This window comes from Nymphalis io, chromosome 1 (assembly GCF_905147045.1).
Source record: "Nymphalis io chromosome 1, ilAglIoxx1.1, whole genome shotgun sequence".
Classification (NCBI taxonomy): Eukaryota; Metazoa; Arthropoda; class Insecta; order Lepidoptera; family Nymphalidae; genus Nymphalis; species Nymphalis io.
The window spans coordinates 10,340,863-10,365,497 of NC_065888.1; the positions used below are offsets into that span (position 1 = coordinate 10,340,863).

General features: G+C 33.5%; 2 protein-coding genes across 5 annotated transcripts; one reads left to right on the forward strand and one right to left on the reverse strand.

The window, feature by feature from the left end:
- Nucleotides 1-268: 268 nt before the first annotated feature.
- LOC126781403 (lipase member H-like) lies at nucleotides 269-21,538 on the reverse strand. Of its 4 annotated transcripts, none has more exons than XM_050506484.1 (7): nucleotides 20,951-21,538; nucleotides 9,737-9,893; nucleotides 8,336-8,484; nucleotides 4,209-4,454; nucleotides 2,020-2,208; nucleotides 1,482-1,647; nucleotides 269-1,051 (listed from the first exon to the last, which is right to left on the reverse strand). In XM_050506484.1, exons 3-7 carry the CDS (start codon nucleotides 8,469-8,471, stop codon nucleotides 982-984), a joined length of 807 nt encoding a protein of 268 aa, XP_050362441.1. In that variant the 5' UTR covers nucleotides 8,472-8,484; nucleotides 9,737-9,893; nucleotides 20,951-21,538; the 3' UTR covers nucleotides 269-981. The 4 variants fall into 4 exon arrangements, with proteins under 4 accessions (XP_050362441.1, XP_050362361.1, XP_050362416.1 ...); XM_050506404.1 differs by lacking the exon at nucleotides 20,951-21,538 and adding an exon at nucleotides 19,078-19,216; XM_050506459.1 differs by lacking the exon at nucleotides 20,951-21,538 and adding an exon at nucleotides 13,051-13,132.
- LOC126768691 (5'-deoxynucleotidase HDDC2) lies at nucleotides 21,456-24,264 on the forward strand. Its single transcript, XM_050486990.1, has 4 exons — nucleotides 21,456-21,797; nucleotides 21,871-22,018; nucleotides 22,111-22,265; nucleotides 23,096-24,264. The coding sequence occupies exons 1-4, from the start codon at nucleotides 21,738-21,740 to the stop codon at nucleotides 23,330-23,332; spliced, it is 600 nt and encodes a 199-aa protein (XP_050342947.1). The 5' UTR covers nucleotides 21,456-21,737; the 3' UTR covers nucleotides 23,333-24,264.
- The last annotated feature ends 371 nt before the right edge of the window (nucleotides 24,265-24,635 follow it).

Consider the following 24,635-nt stretch of genomic DNA (forward strand, 5'->3'; position numbering starts at 1 on the left):
TTATTCCAACGGTGCCTCGAACATCGCCAGGGGGAATACAAATTCTATACATTTCCAGACGAAAACACTCGCCAGTCGTCTCAAAAGTTACTGATACATATTTTTCACTGGAAATTTGTGGTTACAAATCTCTAATGGTTATGTTTACAAGTTTTAAATAACATATTTCATAAGGAAGGGGTTTATTCAGACCGTACTTGTCACGGAGTTAAAACAATAGCAAATTTTTATTTAAAATGTATTTATATATTTATCATGAACATTTGGATATATATTAATTGATTTATATTTTACTTAAATATTTCATATACATTTTATATAAGTTAATTATTAAACTCCTAACAAAATGAACTGGGTGGCATAAATAATTAAACAATGACTGGCCCACTTACTGCCCCTAACGAATAACTTTTTCACCCTTCATAATGTCGCTGAAAAATTAATTTAAAGGCGAAGTTGGCAATAGGAATTAATAAATAAAGTTAATGGTACCTCCACACACTCATTGAAATAAGCAATGTCCTTAAGTAGACTATCTAACTCTATGAACAGCTGACCTAAAGCCCCATTTACCTTTCAAGCCAAAATTTGTTTTACATTGAACTTTTTAAATTTATTGTGTAAATTATGGAAAATTAAATATATAAAAATGAGAATAAATAAACAAAGAATTTGGATAAAATGTATTACCAAGAAAATCGACGACGATTTCATAAATCAATCGTTTTTATTTACCTATGAAACTTATAGTTACTACTCAATTTCTTGCCGGTTCTTATCGGTACAATCTATATTCAGGACTAATTATTGTCTTTTCCGTAATAAAGAACAGTCCGATTGCAAAATTTTGTTGAAATGAATGAAAACAATCGCTTTTTAACAGGTAACACAGTATTGATGTAGTATACAAATTAAGTATACACAAATGTATAAATTTCAACGCCTTATCGACGTTGATGAAGATGTAGAGGTGACCTTAACTCATGGGGCCACGTCCCCTAAGGCGAAGGGTTTCTCCGCACTGGTCTTGAGGTAGTAAATTCCGTCTTTCCTGAAACGAAACAATACACTTTGATCTCAAACATTCAGCCGCTATTGTGCGCGCTCGGGGGTCTTTGTATTATTAAACTTGATGATAGATTCGCCTCGTGAAACTTGTATTAGTTTCAAAAGTATAAAAATAGGAGCATAATATTTTATATTTAACCACGATAACTTGAAAACTTTTCTTTAAATGTTTTATAGATGAAAAGACGCACAATGGTAAGTGTCATCATTGTTGAGTTTGAAAAGGTAACACGTATACCTCTTGAAAAGGTATGGAGTGTACGCCACAATAACGCAAATTAAGAATATTACAACTCATCGGCGCTTGCCCAGGTTTAAACTAGAAATCTTAATACAAAGGGCTATTACGACTTATGTGAAGCCGTATTTAAAATTGCTTAAAAAAATATCCTTGTTAATATTATTTAAAATACCCATAATGTATGTTAAATCCACCCATAATCAACTTCTCGCCGGTGCCTCTACAATATCCCTGATAGTAGAGTTCGTCGTAGTCTATACACCGAACTGCGGTGAAGGGCACGGCCGAAGTAATAGATTCCGCGAAGTACATATGCGCACGGTTGTGAGCACATAAGCCTGGAATATCAAATATATTTTGAAAATATAAAACAGAGACTAATAAATACAGAATTGTGTGACATCTCATACTGATTTATGTAAAATAACTTAAAAGTTTTATATTATATAGATTCATATTAACAATCACACGTACTTTACTGACAAAAGTTATGATTTTTTTTCTATGAAAACGAAAAACAAAAGGTAAATACTGCTAGCATTATTTCTTTCATTCTATGTGGTTATAATTCGTTTTTTTTTTTGTAATTCGTTTATATTCAATTAAATATTCTTATAGAATAATTTAATAGAAATTGCAGAGATACTTGCTATATATACTTTTTGAATAAATAGCGATTTAATTATAACTTTATCATTTCAATAAATTACCTCTATAATCTATTCCGCATCCTGGCTGTCGAGTACCGCCGTTGGGATAAAAATCAATGTGCCCCAATGGCGAAGCAAAGCCGAGATAACCCCCGCAAGTGTGAATGACTTCAACGTGCCGTGCATCGTGTTTGTCCAGGCGTGCATTTTTATTCCCCAATGTAAACAATGGTAACGCTGGGTCTAAACCTACAATTGGATTAACGTTAACTTATGAATTGATTGTGCGAAAGTAACGTAATACGTTGAAATTAACGTAACGTAACGTAATACCTATTCAGTTTTAAATTTCCTGTTTAAGAATATATATAAATATTTATTGTCTACGAATGGTCTACATTTCCTTTTATTTATTAAAAATATATCTCTACGATATATTATTTAAAGTTCAACAACAACTACATATAAAGTTTCAATACAATCGGTAATGGTTTAAGAACGTATACGATATAAACGAACATTCATTATGAAAAATTATTTGTATTAAGCCCTTAATATGTAAATTATTCCATTCGTATGGCTTTTTTAATGTAATTACTAATATTATAAACGCGAAAGATTGTTTGAATGCCTCTTACTCAACCACACTCAACTAACCTATTGTTAAGAAACTTAGTACCTAAGTCTATTATGTCATTATATAAAAAAAAATTTATTGTTTTTATAATTGAAATAAATTATTACTTTTCATATTTCACCCGTATCTAGTCATAATTTAATATTCAAACGAAAATTATATTCATATAAAATATTTACTTAATTCGTACCTCACTTTATTATTTAACAAGTTAATTCATTGTTAACCGAGCTTCGCCAACTCGGAATATATGTGTGGAGGATTATTAACTCGTGGATAAACAAAAAGGTTTCACATAAATTAACTACTTAGGTATAGTTTAAAAGCCAGTGGCCATTACATTAAACCTATTATCCTTATACCAATATTTCGACGCGTATATATATTAAAATATTCATCAATACACCTACTATAGTCGGACAAAAGCTTACGAACCGCTAAGTAATGACAGAAGTACCGTGCGTTACCTTTCTATGACGATTCAGCTACTCTTTTGAATATTTTCTCATTCATACCACACGTACTTGTTGTTGTTTATTTTTAAAATGAAAATGTAAGATGGGAATCTTAATAGTTACGAAATATGAAAAGCTTGCAAAATATACACCGGACGCAAAATATTCTTGTTTCAAATGTTTCATTAAATATTGCTATTTTAATAGAAAAAAATCGCTCTAATAATTGCCACTATAACGGGATTGCGTTTGCGAAATAATATTTGTAATACAAAATTGATTTTAAACTGAATCTTAATTAAAGACCGGATAAAGAGGTGGAAGATTTTTTTGTTTGTTACGCTTTCAACTAATAACTCAATTGATCATCATGAAAATTTTGCATACACGTTATCAGGGGAACAGAAAAGGACAAAGTTACTTGAAACCTGCTCCCTCTGTCACTCGCAGACAAAGTCGCGGGCAGAAACTATTATTTGTATAAATGCTAAATACACGGATGTTGTATGTAAAATTTACCGAAGGTATAATTTAAATATAACTTTCATAGACAACAGTGTGACCAACCTTTAATTATAATATTGTTACCCTTCATTAAAAATAACAAATGCTTAATTGCTATTTACATTATGCGTTCAAATTAGCATGGATTGTCAAAGGAGAGTTAAATACAGTGTATAATAATATATGTATAACACTATTATTATTATTTATATTATTATTATTATTAGAATAATATGAGAGATATTCATTTTTATTATAATAAAGTTAAAGAGTTGTTCAATTTATACCAAACACATTTTAAAGGTATGTGAATATAACTTTATTATTTTTGTTTAAAAAGGTTTGTTTTTAACTTAACTTGTCTTATATTCTAATAAATGATGTCCTCCTGGCTGTTTTCAAAACTAAACAATTACACATAATAATTCGTAATTTGTGCGTAAACACAAGTGCACTCTCATTAATCCGCAAAGAGTTTAGACGCAAGACCAACGGAATTACCTGTCACCTTACAGACTCCGAACTGCTATTGGGAAATGATTAACGGAACAACCCACTACCATTTTACAGTTGCCTTATAAGCTAACCACCAGACTAAGGAGGAAGTCAGTTCAATTCTAATAAATATAATTGACATAGAGTAAAACTGTTACCTGTTATAGTATCAATAGGTCCTTGTTTGACATAAGCTCCAGCTATTCCAACGACATGAGCGCCTAAGCTGTGACCAATCAGATGTACGTCGTCCATTGAAACCCCTTCACAAATCAAGAAATTGAGGAACTCAGTAAGAAGCCTCCCAACCATGGCAACATTGTAACTGGCCCAGATATAGTTTACGTTTGCAGGTTTCCCCCAATCCACAACGATTATATTCAAATCGCTAACGTTAAGATATGCTGGAAAAAAAAGTTTAATTTTTTTTTTAATCTGTACAAAAACATACAATTGAATGTGAACTGTCTCTTGTCATGTCTGTGATTTCAAAATAACTTCCTTTTGTTAAGTTAATATGACTATTTTCATTATACCAAAATCAAAACAATCTTTTTTTTTTATTTTTTCTGTCTGCTGCTGCTGTCCTTAGTCTTTATTTCATCAATATTTGTGCCTATTTAAAGTTACAACAACATAAAGTTTACGTACATATTTGTTTACCGCTATTATTTTAGGTTGTAGATGAGTCTAATATAAAACATACAATAACATAAATATTAAAAAATCTAACATATAGTATAATGACTATATATGTATTCAAATAAGCAACAATAGTCTTCAAATTTTTTATCAATAAGTGCAAATTTTTGTTATTGCTGTAAAAATTTTGATACGTCTGGTTTTTTTATCAACAAATAAGACACATTTAAATTCTTTAGACATAATTAAAACTTCGTGACAGTCTATACTGAAAATTTATTTAAACACGTACAGCCGTAATTTATAATTAAAATCCTAACTTAAATATATAATAGACTTATTTAAGCTGGACACAACTAGTCAACTATATTGTTAATTCTTTTATGAAACATTACCTTAAATTTAATGTAATAATAAAGTATGTACTCAAGCTATTTCTTTATATTAAATGAACAAATTCTTGTACATATATTTATACGGCTCGAAAGATTTGTCTCTAATTTTGTTATTATGCTATTAAAATTATTTATGTAGGTAAAAATTAGAGCCGAGTGAAATTCGGAAAACCAGGAACTATTTATTTATATATGTAAAAAAAAATATAAAAGGATCACATCTGTATATGACGTATCAAAAATTTATTAGAAAATATGATTAATTAAATAAAAAATTATATTAAAAACCCAAGAATTTCGAAATATCGTACCGTGTAAGTGATCTGGATTCATGACATTCAACTGTAAATAGTTCCAGTACTATTAATATACATGCTAATAATGCAACAGTAAAAATAACATTGCTTAATTTGTGTTTATAATTCATTTCCTGCTTGACAGTGAAGGAAAACATAGTGAGGAAATCTGCATGCGTCTAATTGCACTAATTGCGTCTAACAGGCATTAGAGCAGCGTGGTGAAAAAACTCCAAATCTTCTCCTCAAAAAAAACGGAGAGGAGGCCTTAGCCCAACAGTGGGACATTCACAGGCTGTTACTTTAATAATGTTGCATTATTAATCACCAACCTGGGCTTGGTGCTATGAAATAATTTTAAACTCGCGGTAACAGTATTTAAAAAAGGAACAGCTTGTCAAAGTTCCACTTCTGAGGAGAAGATTTCGAGTTCATTCCACCACGCTGTTACAATGCGTTCATCCGTCATGCAAATGACGTTTCTATCACCGCCGAACAGGAGATGAATTATACACTCAAACTAGTTTCCATCCACGGCTACGCCCTCGTGTAAGGTTGGGGGGCAGGTATTAGGCACAATCTCGGCTCTTATTTCTCCGTTACAGGAAAAATACATTTTTATTCTTCTCTATATTTTTTTTTATCCAATGAAACTTGCAGTAAAATTACTCTTATTTTTATCCGTAAATTATATAGACCAACGCTGTAAAGATCGTAATGACGAGAAGCAATTTACATTAAAGATATAAAAGCCGACCGACGGTACAGCACTTTGCGACCTTCCGTCGCTTAGTTCTGTTTCCTGAAACAGCTCCGGTTTCAGAGCGAAATGTGTATCGAGTTCACATTAAGTAATCTACGAAACATGCTGTATTTTTTAACTCGATACGAAATAAGGTCAAAATAGTTACCTACTATTCAGTTTAAGTTACAAACTATATATGTAATTGCGAAACAAACTTAAGCTCATTCATTTTTATATATATAAATAAAAATGATTGTATGTATGTGTGTATTCTCCTCTGTGGGTTCCTAAGCTATTGATCTTATTGTGATGAAAATTTCTTGGATTCTTCATACGCCCCCGAAGGTTGTCCTTTGAATATAAACGTTTACGAAGAATCTTATTCTACAAGTTTGAAGGCGAGACGATTCGTCTAGTTAATATATATTTAACTATATTTCGTTTATTTCAATCCCTAATTCCTTTATACTATTTTGCGTGTATTGTTTACATTTTTTAAAAAAATTGTAATTTTTTGTTTGTTTTTATCATAACCAAAACCGAATATCAATATTTATCACTAAAAGTTATTGGTTTTGATTGAAATAACTACGCATGTTAATGTGATATTATAGCGCCATTACCTAATAGAGAAAGACAGATAAGAGGACACAAAAAAAATCACTGTCATTTAAATTAATAGGCTACAATAAATCTTAATATATATCATGTTTTTCCATGTTGCAGTAAGACGTAATATCATAAAGACGGCCTTTATCATAATGAAACTCTTAAAAAATACAAATCGTTTTAACATTTTCATTTTAAAATAAAATTTTATTCTCTATAATAATCCAATACCACAATACTATTTACATTTTACCTACCCCAAACAACCACCGACGAATAAATATAAAAAACTACAAATTACATAATATTGTTGTAATTTGCAAGAAGCCGTAATGACGTGAACTTAAAAAAACCGCCTTTTTCTAAATTTCACAAGCAGACTTTTCAACTTTATTTATTTGTATATTTATAAAGAGCGTATTAAATCTTTGTTTTGATTCGTGTATTTTATTGCCCCCAATATCGTTAAGTAAATTATCAAGTAGTTTTCGGCTGCGACCTCGTCTGCGTGTGTGAGTGTAAGGGGGGGGAGACAGGTGTTAAGTTAAAGCTTGTTTTATACCAAATTTCATTAAAATCGGTTGTATGGTTTGGTCATGAAAGTGTAACAAATAGACAGACAGAGTTACTTTTGTATTTACAATATTAGTATAGATATAGACTAGCATGGGCTTTGGTAATTGGCTTATTAACTATCCCCATATATCGAGAGTACGTACATTTCGAAATAATCGTTTCCGGTTGCTATAGTAATAGTATTTGCGTTCTATTATTATTAAATATGTACCAACAAGGAATCCTACATTATTCATTGTGTTTTCAAAGTATAGCATTGAACGTACAATAGATGAATAAATGAGGCGAGCATTGAAAATACTTTAAGAGGATAATTATGAAGTAGTGGTTTTTTTCGAAATTATCATATTATCGTTCTGATTTATGAATGATAAGTTGTTTTCAAAATTCTAAATGAATCAAATTATTTTTACTGATAAAAGCTGGTCGATAGCGAGAAAAAAACAGTTGATAAAAAAATGAGAAAAAGGTTCTAAGCTATTTTGTTTTGCCTTCTTATATGTAGAAAACATTGTCAACGCGTTGTGTAGTATATACAAACCGCTCTCATCACCGCTGTCAACCAACGTCTGAGAACCAATGAATTTGAGATGTTATATGTCTTATGCCTTTGTCAAATCCACACTGGTTTATTCACTCTTCAAAAATACAACAACACAGACATTATTGACGTTTGGTTACATTGGTGGTAGAATAAATAAAATGAGCGAGTGGAAGCCAACAAGATGAGCACAAACCCATCCAGAAAATTTTAACTCTGAATTGAATGATTGAATTGAATAAATAAAAAATGTGAGCATTTTTGTAGCAAAACTTTTTTGGACTCAACAAGAGGAAAGGCAATATTAGATAATAAAGATCGAATTTAGTAAAACGTAATCGAGTAATGTTTGATTTCAGCTAGCCATTGACATAAAAATAATTCACTTCTAACAAGCGAACCGAGCATGTACATGTTTAAATTATATCAGATGAAACAAAAGTCAAGGAAAGTGTATAATACATTTTAAAGTTGACAGTACCTTCTTTAATGGATTCTGGCATAGGTCCGTCCCCGTGGTTGAGCCAGCCGTGAGCTAAAACTTTCACCTTGTTATTGAAGTTAAAGTTTGAGCTGCGCAGATTGAACGAATCGTTAGTTTTGAGAACTTGGTACATGAAGGGGTTCCGTCTGCAATATATACATTAGAGAATAGATAAAAGTTATAACTGCATTTTAATTATCAAAATTCATACCTTCGGGAACAGTATACTACACAAAATATCTAATTGCTATAACGTCTATAGGCGTTTACTGCCCCGGAAATTTCTAAAAACTATACATAATACACCAATTCAAGTGAAAAGATTAAATGCTATTTCTTTTTAATTTATTATTGTAATCCAATTGGATTCTGTCCTGTCTGGACCACGACTATGTGACCCCCTGATTCGAATTGAAGTTACTGTAGTGTTGGCTAGTTAACATCAATTCTTTACGACTCTGACATACTTTTGGAATCAAAATTCTAGATTCCATAATAGCTTAATTTTGGAGTCAATCATGCCGTGTAAAATATAATACAACTTATATATTATATTAGGAACTGCTTCACGTGGTTTCACCTACGTTAAGCAGTATTGCTCTGCTCCCGTGATTGGAAACATGATGATATGTAATCTGTAACCATTCTCCAAAAATGGCTTATCTAAAGCAAAAGACCAATTCAAATCAGAGTAGTAGTTCTTGATATTTACGCAATAAACAAACAATCATACTATTTAGCTTTGTACTATGTATCGATTATTAATTTTATTTAATTTTATTATTATCTTAATAACTGACAGTGATTATGTGATCAATAACCATAGTGGCTGTGTTATTTCTATAAAAAAAATCGCAAAATAACAGGTCTGTACAACCTTTATACTATTTTGTTGAGAAAAGTTAACTCTGCACCAATTTACAAAGTTACTGTTGTTTTTATAGTTGAAGTTTCAACATTCCTAAATAAGTATAATAATTACTGAAGCCATGTTAAATTATTATATAAAAAAAATTAAAGAAAATTTTAGTAAATTTTCATTCTACTCTTATTTTAATTATTTTTTATATGTATGCGATGCGGACTGCCAAATGGGCCACCTGTTCGTTAGTTGTCACCACCACCCATAGGAGCTTGAGCACATTGACACTACAAGAAATATTACCTCGGTTATCTGGGCCAACACCATCTGTATAGCTGCATTCCTATTTTAAGGGCGTAATTGTATGCACGAGGGATATAATATAACTTCATTCCAACATCTTAAACCCCATGGTGGGTTGCATTGACAGAGTAAGAAGTACGTCTTGCATTGTCAATGTCTCAAATCTATCATCAGGAGATACAAATTTTCGCAGCAGCGTTCCTACATATTATTTAAAAAAAACTGAGGGTTACCTTGTAAATAGTCTGAATTCAACATCAGTATCATCAAAGCAGCACGACAATCGTGTCTCACTTAGTGGTGGCACTGGCGCATGGCTTTGAACGCTGGCCCACCACACTGGATCATAAGGCGTCGGGGCCTCCCATTTTATTGCTTTCACTTCTAGTACTGAAAACAAATATCTTTCTATTAGTAGGTAAGTTAAATTATTCTAATAACAAGTTTTTTAAATCAATAATCCTAAAATTAAGTGTGATATTTGCAGAAAATCAAAACATGCGGGTGAATAAAAATAAAGTAAGAAAGTATATACTAAAAGGCTGTGTTACACATGTGTGAACATATACAAATGTACGAGAAAAAAAATAACAAGCTTTTATTTATAAATTTTTTGATTCATGTTATAAAATGAAGTAACTTAGCTTTTTTTATTCAGTATTTGTGGGAAGATGGGCTGAATTTATTCATAATAGTTAAGAATAAGAAAAATATTTAGAACAATTAAAGTAAATTGAGACGCAAAAGAGACCAAAATGATTGACTATTGTCAATCATTTTGCCAATCAACTGTGTAAACTCAATGTATGCTGTTGATGCCAGACACGTCAATCAGCGTTGATAAACGGTAATCGTGCGACACGTCGTAATATCGACATATTCGATAACAAGCTACCGTAATTACTTTTACAGCATTAGCATCAGCTCATCGTTTATAAGTTTCTATAACAGTCTTTGCTAATCAGAGTAATATTCCACTTCCACCTTTGTTAAGTGGTCATTTGCGTTCTACCATTGGCTTACAGATGAAAAGAAATAAATGATATGACGAATACTAGTGTCTCAATGAAAAATTGTAAACATCAATTAGGCGTTTCTACTATTTGTAAGCAGAACGAATCGCTTATTAAATATATTAATAAACTTAAGTCATTTGCACTGTTAAAATCATTAAACCATTTCTTGTCGAATCCTCGCCAACGATAAGATCAAAGATGTCACTCTTTTAGATCACCCGCCATCACCAACAACTTGGGTTACTATTACATACATAAATTGAGAAGTGTTTAAAACCACAATACTTAAGTATTCTATGAAAGTCTTCATGCTCTACTAAATGGAAAATTAAATAAAACACATCCAACAACAGAGCTCGATCAGCTTTAAATACGCGAACTCTCGAATGAAATTCCCTAAGTTTAACCGTCGGAACATTAGTGTTTTCTATGTTTAACATTACTTATCAGTCAAAGGACCTACTTCGTAAAACAGTTAAGCATTTGCTATGTTTATATTGCGTTTGACCGCGGTAATGGTTTTACTATTCATCGTGTAATCACAAACTATTATTAATAATAAAAATACTTACATAGGTTGAGTTCAAAATAAGAAAAATGTGTTTTGTATACTATTCTTGCTAAATTATTATATTTTAATAATAATTTTAAGAATCATAAATAAAAGAATAAAAAACATCATAAGATAAAACTAACATAAAACAAGCTATTTACATTACAAATTTATAGAAAAAACACGCCGTCAAAAAGACTATATTGTGGCATTGAACCCAAGACGCTGGCACTATTCCCTCTGCACCGCTAAAAACCGACGGTGATATATTATTTTGATATGTTTATCCTCCATATATATAATATGAATAATAATTATAATCAATGTAGCGTATGTTTTTGTAAATCATAAAAAAAAAATATTATTTCTATATCTTTTAGTTTCTATTCACGGAATTATGCAGTGCTATTCTGTAAGAACTCACTTCGTATTCAACACGTGAAATGTCGAAAGCCGAAAAGTAACAATACGATGCGTGTTTTCTTTAATTCAAATAATTATTAATTTATTATTATTATATTATATTATTTATTATTAAGTCTCTGTTTGACATTTCACATTCACGTTCTGCGGTGGGTTTACGTGCTTCCGAATTTCCACGGCACATCAGTGTATAAACACTGCCATCTTCCAAAGTCGGGGATACCAATGAAATATTTTTGCAAAAAGAAACTCAAAATCTTTTAATGATCCGACTTGGAATTCGAACCCAGAAGTAACGTAAATCAAAGCGACAATCGTGTAATGCATATTTAAATGACAAATCATAAATTAATTTATGTGCGACACATTGTCAAAATAAGGAACTCACGTCGGAAATGACAGTCACAGATTAGTATCTGCAAATTAACATTCACAGATGATGCACGTGTCCATAAAATACGTACTTAGTTTCTCTAATTTGGAAAGTGTATGAAAGTTACTTTTATTGTATTTAACTTGTATTTAACTGCTGGGCTAAGGCCTCCTCTACCTTTTTGAGGAGAAGATTTAGAGATTATTCCACCGCTCTACTCCAATGCGGATAAGTGGAATACAGTTAAATTAGACACATGCAGGTTTCCTCACGATACTTTCCTTCACCGTAAAGCACGAGATGAATTGTAATCACAAATTAAGCACATGATAATTCAGTGGTGCTTGCCCGGGATTGACAAAAATTCTAAATAAATCGGTGGGTTGGTGGTTGGCCACTAAAGTGGGTCAGTCAGATAATTATGTGTAATGAAATTATATATTTTTTAATTCCTATAAGTCTCACACTGTTGCTATTTTTTAACTTTTTGTTGATTAACACCAGTTTTTGTTGGTGAATGAGTGGAGTACCCAGTAACACGTGAACATTTTGAGTTAACTTGCTAGTAGTTTTAAATGCATTGTATATTAATATTTTTTTACACTTTCACCTTACTAGTTTTTATTTATAATGTATAAGTAAAAAGTTGGGCCACACACATTGTCCAAGCCAAACTCTATGCGTAAACTGTGATTAATTTAACACGGTCGAGCCAGGAGTTATTTGTTTTTAAATATTTGTCTAAATTGGAGGCAATTAACATACTTCACTTTTAACATCAATTTGTCTTATTGTTTTTATTTATAATAATAAACATTAGATACCACCAATAACATAAAACCAAAAACAGAATAGCAGTGCCACTCTGTAAGAACTCAATTCTTATCTCAAATGTGAAATGATCGAAACCAACGGTGATACTTGTACGCTATTTTATTATATGTATCCTTCAAGTATATATATGTACAATTATTATAGTCATTGTAGCATAGGAATTAATTATATTTTACGATCGTACTATAAGGTGAGTTTCGAGTTTGTTCTTACAGAATAGATAAAAAAAAAAATTATCATATGATTAATAATTTATAATGAATGTTAAATTAGGAAATTAATTTTAAACGATTTTTATTAATATAAAAACGTTTCATTTTTATTAAACATAATAAAAAAAACACAGACCTGTACAAATAAGGAACAACAAACGAATCATTCCAGCAACGTTTTTGAATCACAAACATTTGTCACAAAAGGCAAAATAAACTTTTCAAGCATTGAACGAAATTTTTTGAACGAAATTTTAAACGGGTTGTAACGTTCATTTTGAAGCTAAATCTAATTGGTAGACCGACGGCGAGTACTCCAACATTTTCACTGACAGTGCGAAGCAAAGATAGAATTTAAATTTGTATAGCGGTATATTGAGGAACATTAGGATTCATAGAACGCCCTCGTGTCTCTACCATTGATCATTTTAATCAAATGTTCCCATTATTTACAGTGAGTGAAGGGTTTCGCATAACTTGAAACTACGTTTTTGACGATATATACTCGTACATTCAAGTTGATTGCTTTCATATATTTTCCTCATACTTCGACGTTTTAATGTTTATCCTAACTACTGTATAATATTAGAAAGACAAAACAGTTTAATACCATTTTCTCGTCTGTTTTGTCTTTAGTATATGAAAATTATTTGGAAATAAGAATAGAAAAAATATGTTCGAACGTTTCTAACATAAACTGAGCGAACACTAGGAAATATTTATGCCAACTTACTTAATTATTCGTGATGAGTATAAATCGCCGTAGTACTTTTCGACTTCAGCTAGAATCTCTGGTTTTGAGGTGACGGTTGTGCCTTGTATGGTTCTGAGTTTTGTCAGGTGACAACAGGAGGTATGTGACTTTGCAAGAACCTTTGAGCCCCTATTGAGTGCTATAGCATCTTCAATATTCCGGGTATTTGCTCGTCTTGTGTCACGCCTTATTAGTTTTTTAACCTTCCTGTTAAGTGCCTGACACTCAGATGGCGTCCTTCACCTGAGTCCCACAGTGCGGATGACCCACGAGCCAGACTAACACGCCATCTATCAGACGATCTTCCCGACATCGATTTGGGCGAGATTAGGATTGCTCTTGGGCAACTTGGAAACAACAAGGCTCCAGGAGATGACGGAATTACCTCAGAGCTTCTCAAAGCAGGAAGCACACCAGTTCTGAGAGAGCTGGCTAACATCTTTAATTCCGTCCTCCACAATGGTATAACACCGAAGACATGGAGCAGAAGTGTGGTGGTGCTGTTTTTCAAGAAGGGCGATAAAGCTCTTCTGAAAAACTACCGCCCCATTTCACTTTTAAGCCATGTTTACAAATTGTTTTCGAGGGTAATCACGAATCGTCTTGCCCGAAAATTCGATGACTTCCAACCCGTGGAACAGGCTGGGTTTCGAAAAGGCTTCAGTACCGTAGACCACATAAACACACTAAGGCAAATAATACAGAAGACCGAGGAATATAATCAGCCTCTATGCCTAGTGTTTGTGGACTACGAAAAAGCCTTCGATACCATCGAGACCTGGGCTGTTCTGGAATCCATGCAGAGATGCCTAATTGACTGTCGGTATGTCCAGGTGGTGAAGTGTTTGTACGAAGCCGCAACCATGACCGTCCAAGTACAAGATCAGAGCACAAGACCAATCCAATTGCATCGCGGGGTAAGACAGGGAGATGTAATATCACCGAAACTCTTTACCAATGCATTGGAGGACGTCTTCAAGACGCTCGATTGGAACGGACGTGGCATTAATATAAATGGCCAACACATTACACATCTGCGATTTGCCGACGACATTGTCATCATGGCGGAGACTCTGCAGGATTTGGAAGAGATGCTAAACAGCCTGAGCGATTCTTCAAGACAAGTAGGTCCCGGGATGAACATTGAAGAGACCAAAATTATGGCAAACCGTCATGTATCCCCGAGACCAGTGGTCGTAAATGGCTCTCCACTTGAAGTTGTGCAGGAATATATCTACCTGGGCCAAACTATACAACTTGGCCGGCACAACTTTGAGAAGGAGGCTAAAAAAAGAATACGTTTGGGCTGGGCGGCATTCGGGAGGTTACGTCATATTTTTGAATCGTCGATCCCACAGTCGCTTAAGACCAGGGTCTTCAATCAGTGCGTCCTACCCGTAATGACTTACGGTGCCGAAACGTGGACACTTACCGTAGGACTGGTCCACCAATTTAGGATCGCTCAGCGAGCAATGGAACGCGCGATGCTTGGGGTTTCTCTGGCAGATAGAATCCGAAATGAGGACATTCGCCAGAGAACTAAAGTCACCGACATCGCGCTTAGAATTAGCTCGCTGAAGTGGAAGTGGGCTGGTCATGTCTCCAGGCGCATTGATGGCCGATGGAGCCGACACGTGTTGGAGTGGAGACCACGCTTAGGCAAACGTAGTGTAGGACGCCCTGTGACAAGATGGGCCGACGATTTAAAAAAGGTGGCAGGTTCGGGATGGATGCGGACTGCCCAACATCGGGACGGTTGGCGTTCTATGGGGGAGGCTTTCGTCCAGCAGTGGACAGCAAAAGGCTGGAAAAAAAAACAAAAAAAAAAAAAAAAAAAAAAAAAAAAAAAAAAAAAAAAAAAAAAAAATAAAACTTAATTATTGCAAACAAAAATTGGTGATGAAAAACAATACAATCCTGCTAATTATACCTGTTTTTCTCAGGGCTGAGATATTTCTATAAGCAATGGTAATCGTATATTGAAAAAAGATTTTAATTTATAAATTGTATTTTTAATTTTGATAAAATCTCTGAATGATGTTTTTATGCATTATTCTCATTTCTATTAAAATGTACTATAATTATTTACTAATACATCCGACTTTAATACTTTAACGCGAAGCTGGGCAAACGATTCGGTAATGAGTTAAAGGTGGGACCACATGGAATTGGAGACCGCAACCCTCGGGGCCAGATGTTGGCCGACTTTATGGAGAAGGAGGGACTCTTTATGATGAACTCCTTTTTCAAGAAGCCAGGTCAACGTAAATGGACCTGGGTGAGCCCTGATGGGAAAACCAAGAATGAGATAGACTTCATCTTGTCGACGAGAAGACAAATATTTAAAGACGTCTCCGTGATCAACGCAGTCAAAACTGGGAGCGATCACAGACTCGTAAGAGGCTCATTAAATATCAATGTTAAACTCCAGAGGTCCCGACTGATGAAGTCTACGCTCCGACCATCACCTCTTCAAATCCGAAATCCCGAAGCCTTTCAGCTCGAACTCCAAAACCGATTCGATTGCCTAGCAGACTGCGAGGAAGTGGACACATACAACGACAGGTTTGTGGAAACTGTCCGTACGGCTGGGTCTAAGACCTTCAAGACCAGCCGTACAAAAGGAACCAAAAAGGTCTCTGCCTCTACCCTACGGTTAATGGAGGAAAGACGGAAAATGATTCTGACGTCCCCAGCTGATGCTGCCAGCTATCGGCTGATCAACAGACAAATTTCAAAGTCTCTAACACGCGACACTCGCAAATTTAATACAATGCGCATTAAAGAAGCCATCGAGCGGAACAAAGGCTCTAAAGTGTTCGCCAGAGATCTGTCTGTTGGTCAGAGTCAACTGACAAGGCTGAAAACTGAGGATGGAAGAATAGTCACGTCAAGATCTGAGCTTTTGGAAGAGGTTGAGAAGTTCTACGGTCAGCTGTACACGACAGCTCAATCACCTGTCAGTAGTCATGCTGCAGATCCTAGAGCAAGACTAACCCGACACTACACTGAAGATTTTCAGGACGTCAGTCTTTTCGAGATTAGAATGGCTCTCGAACAACTCAAAAACAACAAGGCACCTGGTGATGATGGTATTACAGCCGAGCTTCTGAAGGCGGGTGGTGTACCGATCCTCAGGGCTCTTCAGAGGCTTTTTAACTCCGTCATAGCCAAAGGTCAAACGCCAAAGGCATGGCACAGAAGTGTGGTGGTACTTTTCTTTAAGAAGGGTGATAAAACCCTTCTGAAGAATTACAAGCCCATCTCACTGCTGAGTCATGTTTACAAGTTGTTTTCGAGAGTCATTACGAATCGTCTCGAGCAAAGGCTTGACGACTTCCAGCCACCCGAACAAGCCGGATTCCGGAAAGGCTTTAGCACCATAGACCACATACATACGCTGCGGCAAGTTATACAGAAGACTGAGGAGTATAACCAGCCACTTTGCTTAGCGTTTGTGGACTATGAGAAAGCCTTTGATTCGATCGAAACCTGGGCCGTGCTGAATTCTCTTCAAAGGTGCCAAATTGATTATCGGTATATCAGGGTGTTAAAGTCCTTGTACGAGAACGCCACCATGTCGATCCGACTCCAGGATCAGAACTCAAAACCTATCCAACTGCAGAGAGGTGTAAGACAGGGAGACGTGATATCTCCGAAACTGTTTACCGCTGCATTGGAAGATGTTTTCAAGCTTCTGGACTGGAACGGCCTTGGCATCAATATCAACGGCGAGTACATCACTCATCTTCGATTTGCCGATGACATTGTAATTATGACTGAGACCTTGGAAGACCTCGGCACTATGCTCGATGACCTCAGCAGGGTTTCCCAACAAGTGGGTCTAAAAATGAACATGGACAAGACGAAAATCATGTCGAACATCCATGTTGCACCCACTCAAGTCAAGGATGGAAATTCTGCACTCGAAGTTGTAGACAACTATGTCTACCTAGGTCAGACCATCCAACTAGGTAGGTCCAACTTCGAGAAAGAGGTCAATCGTCGAATTCAACTCGGCTGGGCAGCGTTCGGGAAGCTACACGATATCTTCTCATCCCAAATACCGCAGTGTCTCAAGTCGAAAGTCTTCGACCAGTGTGTGTTGCCAGTGGTGACTTATGGATCAAAGACGTGGTCGCTCACAATGAGCCTCATAAGAAGGCTCAAAGTCACTCAAAGGGCAATGGAGAGAGCTATGCTCGGAGTTTCTCTGCGAGATCGAATCAGAAATGATGAAATCCGCAGGCGAACCAAAGTAACCGACATAGCCCGAAGAATTGCTAAATTGAAGTGGCAGTAGGCGGGGCACATTGCTCGCAGAACCGACGGCCGCTGGGGCAGAAAGGCTCTCGAGTGGCGACCACGAACCGGAAGACGCAGCGCGGGCAGGCCCCCTACAAGGTGGACCGACGACTTAGAACGAGTCGCGGCAAGCCGTTGGATGCGGGCAGCGCAAGATCGGCCAACGTGGAAATCCTTGGGGGAGGCCTTTGTCCAGCAGTGGACGTCTTTCGGCTGATATGATGATGATGATGATGATAATACATCGTATGGTAGGCAATTTTGCATACTGACTTGTATATAACAAGAAAAATAGACGTATATTTTCCAACGAAAAATAATTTAAAAATATTAATCAACGTTATCGTTTTATTTCGTTGATAACCGCTAGCAATAATAGTGCTATTATGTAAGAATTTATTTCTTATCTCGTTGTAAATATACATATATCCGTAACAGCCTGTGAATGTCCCACTGCTGGGCTAAAGGCCTACTCTCCTTTTTTGAGGAGAAGGTTTGGAGCTTATTCCAACATGCTGCTCCAGTGCGGGTTAGTGGAATACACATGAGGTAGAATTTTAGGAATATATATATATGGTGATATGCTATTTCGATGCGGTTTTTCTTTAAATATTTTAATTATTATAACCAATGACACAAATAACTTTCTGACATTTCACGATCGTGTTCTGAGTGAGTTTCGAGATGGTTCTTATAAAATAGCTCTAAAGGTATTAAAAGCCAAAATGGCCCAGTGGTTAGAACGCGTGAATCTTAGCCGATCACTGTAGGTTCGAACTCTGGCAAGCAGCATTGAATTGTCATGTACTTAATTTGTATTTATAATTCATCTCGTGCTCGACAGTGAAGGAAAACATCGTGAGAAAAACTGCATGTGTCTAATTTCACTGAAATTCTGCCACATGTGTATTCCACCAATCCGAATGAGAGCAGCGTGGTGGAATAGGCTCCATACCTTGTCTTCAAAAAGGAGAGGTGCCCCGTAGTGGGTGGGACATTTAAAGGCTGTTACTGTATTGCAGGTATAATGGTATTGTCACACGACAAAAACGAATTAAAAAAAATTTAGAAATCCAAATTTATAAATTCAAATGTCTTACCAACCATTGAATATAAAATAAATATAAACTAACACCAACATTTTTCATTAAAATAACAATCACGTTCTAATCAGTGAAATGTATTCCAAGAAATATATATTGAGTATAATTTCACGCAAACCATAGAAACAACTACTTAATAATATAACAGACTGCGCTGGAATCGAAATGAAACTCTTTAAATACATACCTATTGCATACTTTTATAATTAGGTGCTTCTGATATATTTTTACGTGCATGCATGTGCGTGACGAAACCACCTTCCAATTAAGACTTAACAGGGTTAAGATAAAGATTTGATGTGATACCTACATTGGATATGTATGGTTTACTTCGATCAAATGAATATAGCTCTTTTTTATATAATATGTATGTAAGTGGTCACCATGACCCACAGACATTGGCGTTGTAAGAAATATTACCCATTACTTACATCGTCAAGCCGCAATCAACCTAGGGAAATAAGATGTTATGTCTAGTGCCTGTAGTCACACTGGTTCACTAAGCCTTTAAAACGGAACACAACAGTACTAAGTATTTCTATTTGGTGGTAGAATATGTGATGATATCAAACTCTTGTCTATACTCTACAATATCAATCAACAGCCAATCGTTGTCCACTGCTGAACATAGGCCTCCCAAGTCCCAAGGTGCGCCAAAGCTCCCTGTCCTCCGCCTTCCGCATCCAGTTGGTGCCCGACTATATATATATATATATATATATATATATATATATATATATATATACTCTACAATACCTACTTTAATATTATTGGATATATTTATGATTTAATTTATAGTATGTTATTTCGTCCCTGGTCTCCCCTAGCTGTGACCTGTTATTTCGTTAGCCGTAAAATAAGATATGACGTTTTGTTTAATTAGACGTAAATAAAAAAAATGTATCCTATGTTCTATGCCACAATGTGCAGTCCACTTCATTCATTTCATCATTTTAAATTTCTTTAGATCCCTGATCATATTGTGTGATAAAATAGCAAACATCTACAAAAATTTAAACAAATTTTAGTTTTACCTTTACCTTTGACCTTACCTTAAAAACTTCCCTATAAGCTCTGAATACTATTTTTATATACTTACTAGTATATAGCCCCGTGTAAGTTGTAAAAATTTTAAAAATGTGTTTCTATAAATGAGATATAATGGGAGAAGAACTAAAAACAATATTTACATGAAACCAAATTCAAAACATACGGTACTTTGATACCAACCTTCAAACCTTAAGAAATTGTACCATCACAATACAGAATACTTGTTAACAACTCCTTTAACATAAAGTGTTAATTTATGTTAAACTCTATTTACCTATGCCGAGATTAAAAAGTGAAAATACGACAGAATAAAAAGCCGAGATGCTTGACGGTGATCCTTCACCGTCATCGTGAGGAAACCTGCATGTGTCTAATTTCACTGAAATTCTGCCATATGTGAATTCCACCAACCCGCATTGGAACAGCGTGGTGGAATAAGCTTCGAACCTTCTCATCAAAAAAGGAGAAGAGGCCTTAGCCCAGCAGTGGGACATTTACAGGCTGTTACTGTGTACTGTATGTGTGTGTAAATACAGACGAAATCAAGAACACGAGATATAGTTCTTCTCATTGAATACTCAAACATCTATAAAAAATAACAACATAAAACATGATATTCATTAAGCTGTTTTATTTTTAAAGTAGGGTTTTAAAGGGTTAGTTAAAACGATAAAAGAAACATTTACTAAGCGTTTCAGAAAAAATAACCTTTAATTGGTAAGGTATTTATTTGGTTATTATGAACACGTTTCAGTAAATTAATAATATTTTCAAATCATGACAATTATTGTATGTTTGTATATAATAATTCAAAATTAACTTACCGTAACAAAACAGCTTTATAAAAATGGTGCTTTGCTAGAAGCAGTTTTAAATTTTTTCATCGCGTTATAAAATAGCATATAATTATAATTCAGTCACAGTTGGCTGCCTTAAAATATATATTTCTACTGTGTATAAATATTTTATTGTAGCATGTTCGATCTCTTGGTCTGTTGTCTTCCCAGTATAATACTGATAATAACTTGCACATGACTGGACTGGAATTATACGAATATGATTAATTGCGTACAAAATGATATTGATAGAATTCTTTAAAAAAACTTTGCCAGTGATAAGGCTGTTTAACCTTTTTTCGTTACCTTCACTTTCTATTAAGTAAGAAACAAAACAAATAACTAAAAAAGTAATATTTTCTATTTTACATTTTTTTCTAGAAAAGATTATAAAGCTTATAAATAAGCATAAGCACCAAAATATTAATGACAACCCTAGCCTGGACTATCACTAGTGACGTAGTGACGTGTATATAACATAGGCTTTCTTGATTAATGAGATGACTTTGACTAGTAACTAAAGAGAGTATAATCAGAACGATTTATTTTCATTTTTCGCTATACAGCTGTTATTCATAATCTTGTTTTATTTTAATTTAGATAAAAAAAATATCATTTATCCTTATCTGTTATTTATTTGACTTTGAAGTATACCTACGGCGTCTTAAAACGTGTGACAATTTGTCATTGATAAATATCACAATTTATATATTAATTGCTAAATAATAAAGACAATCTTCCAGTTCCAAATTTCGATTTGTATCCAGAGACCAAAATGGCATTAGTTGAAAATAAAAAAATTCTTGAATTTTTGGAGTTAGTAGGCCGTTTAAAGGTGAACTTATATATTTTATATAAAAAATCACGTAAAAGACGTGTAGTTCTAAATCGAAAACTTAAATTTCTAGCACGAGAAAAGAACAGGTTGGGTACTATGCAACATAAACAACTGCGAATCCATAGCGGGTCATATGTACCGCATGGGTTTAATGACATTCTTACTCACCGAAGAAAACAATCCAACCAAACTAGACAGATTTAAATGTTTACAAATTGGTAAGCGAAATTAATTTTCCTTTCTACATCTATTTTAAATCAAAGCATTGCCACTATATTTGTATCTTTTGAATCTTGTTTCCTTTTAAAAGCTTTAGTACACGATCTGGCTGAATGTATTGTGGGAGATATAACACCACACTGTGGAATATCTCCAGAGGAGAAGCACAAGAGAGAGGATGAAGCAATGAAATCTATTGCAGAGCTTACAGGTATCGCTGGTGACAGAATGTATGAACTTTATAAGGTAAGTTATAGAAAAATTATCTTGATGCTTGATTTAAATTATATATTACTTAATGAGTGCCGATGTATTAGAAGTCCAATGGACTTCTAATACATCGGCAGTATGTATGGGAATGTAATGGGAGTAATATTTCTATTCATATTAAAAAATAAAAATGATGGGTAGGTTGAAATAGAACCTTAAAGTAAAAGTAGAACTTACTCTTAATAGAATTACTTGTAAGTTAGTATAATTAAAAGACAGCAATGTCATGGTATGTTAAAAATGTCAACAACTTTAAAAAAAAATCTTAGTAGCTTTAAATTATATGTACATAATTTTTACCTGTGTGGATTATAAGTAATGCAACTAGTTTTATGACAATATTATTTTTCTTTTACTTAAATGCATTATTAATAACCACTAGTGAATCTATAAAGATAGATAAAATTGAATGATCCATCTGTGATTTCAAAATAACTGCCTTTTTGTAAGTTATTTGCCAGTAACCAATATGAATCTCTATCTTTTTCTTTTCTTTCTTCTACGCCAAACATAGATTATTCAACATATTTTTATTATTAGTTTACCGCTTCTACTCAATAATTTATATATTTTATATCATGTATAATTAAAATAGGCATTATATAACATACATAAATAGCAGATTTTGAAGGATTTTTGTCAGAAACTAAATTCCACACTGGCGAAGCTATGGTGGTATATTTGCTAGTCTTAAATAAAAGAAAACACTTTCATTTAATCTTTTAAAAAAATCTTTTACAAATATGGTACCCCATCACTGTATTATATTATGCATTTTAAATGTATTCTATATACCTTTCTTACAGGAATATGAGAATCAAAGCTCACCCGAGGCTAAATTTACAAAAGATTTAGATCGCTATGATATGATCCTTCAAGCTTATGAATATGAGAAGAGAGAAAATGCACCTAAGAAATTAGAAGAATTCTTTAAAGCAACATATGGAAAGTTTGACCATCCTTTTATTCAAGACCTAGCTAAAGAACTCTATCAGCAGAGAGAAGAATTTGAAAAGAAAGCTCTTGTAAATGGAAATGTATAAGAATAATCATTTCCTATACTCTTTTCTGTATAACTGTATACTGCCATTAGATTGTTTTATATATATATAAAACTGTCTGTTGCTGTTTCTACGTTGAGTTATGTTAAGAATAAACATATTTTCTACCTCTATTTTTATTTAAAATTAAGTCAATATTATTTTTAAAATTGTAGTAATTTTTTATCTTTTGACCGGGGTGGTACCCCCCAATTGAGTTAGAGCTTATTATTGTTACCTGTTGTTTAAGTTACACTTTTCACTTTGCTCGTAATTTATAAGAGAACTTGTAATGTGTAACATGTGACATATATCTAAGATATTAGTTTTAAGATCTAGAGTATATTAATTTAATACTAAGTATTCAAAATGTATTGTTTTTGATTGATTACTTTTTCCAATTATAATATACAAAATTATGTTATTTGAAATGTATCACAATTAAAATTAACAATAGTATGACAAAAAATTAATTCATTTTATTTAAACATATGATTATTCATATGACCATATGATCGTAATTATAATTATCATAGCTATAAATTGAATATCTAGATAGTAAACCAAAAAGTCATTGTATATGTTGTAAGCATGATAGTATTTATGTGATGAGGGTCCAGTATGACCCTATGTTACAATGTATATATTCTCTATGAGTTTTGCAATATTGTTTAGTTACAATGTTTTGCAATGTTATTACTAATGTTATTATTGTAGCCAAATGATTTTAGTAAAAGATTGTGATTGAAAAATGATTAAGGGTGATGATTTTGTTGATTTTTTAAATTGTATGATTTTCCAGAAACATGTAATTATTTTATTATTTATGTTAATTCTAAAAAAGGAGAATATTGTTACTGTTTAGTTCTAAATTTCGTAACTGGGGATACATCTCAATTTATATTTGGTTGGTAATATTTAATGTGATATTAATAAAACCTGTTATTTTACACCCAAAATACAGTATTTTACTCATAACCTCATTAAAATTACTTAAATTATTTTTACATGTTACTTTTAAATAACTTAAAAATCATAGATTTAACAATTCCGTTTTTAATGTGCATCCCGTTACAATATTAGATGCTTTTATTTATTAACCAAACATTCAAATTACATATTCAAATGATATTGAAACTACTTTTTAAGCATTGTTAAGCACCTGGTATATATACTATTGATCTGATGAGACTATAAATGATTGAAAAGTGCATAATGAAAATTCTGTCAATTTACTGAAAAATTGCAACTTTCATTGATAGCAAATAATTACAAAGATGTTCATGACTTAATTATTAATTAATTA

Bases quoted from the DNA above. Each gene is read 5' to 3' on its own strand.
- LOC126781403 (XM_050506404.1), bottom strand. From the start codon at position 19,114: ATGTTGGTGTTAGTTTATATTTATTTTATATTCAATG. The intron at 9,894-19,077 runs GTTGGTAAGACA...ATTTGTTTTCAG, and splicing joins TATTTATTTTATATTCAATG to TACTAGAAGTGAAAGCAATA. The intron at 1,648-2,019 runs GTAATTTATTGA...TTGATATTCCAG, and splicing joins ATGCGGAATAGATTATAGAG to GCTTATGTGCTCACAACCGT.
- LOC126768691 (XM_050486990.1), top strand. From the start codon at position 21,738: ATGGCATTAGTTGAAAATAAAAAAATTCTTGAATTTTTGGAGTTAGTA. The intron at 21,798-21,870 runs GTGAACTTATAT...TTAAATTTCTAG, and splicing joins AGTTAGTAGGCCGTTTAAAG to CACGAGAAAAGAACAGGTTG. The intron at 22,019-22,110 runs GTAAGCGAAATT...TCCTTTTAAAAG, and splicing joins ATTTAAATGTTTACAAATTG to CTTTAGTACACGATCTGGCT.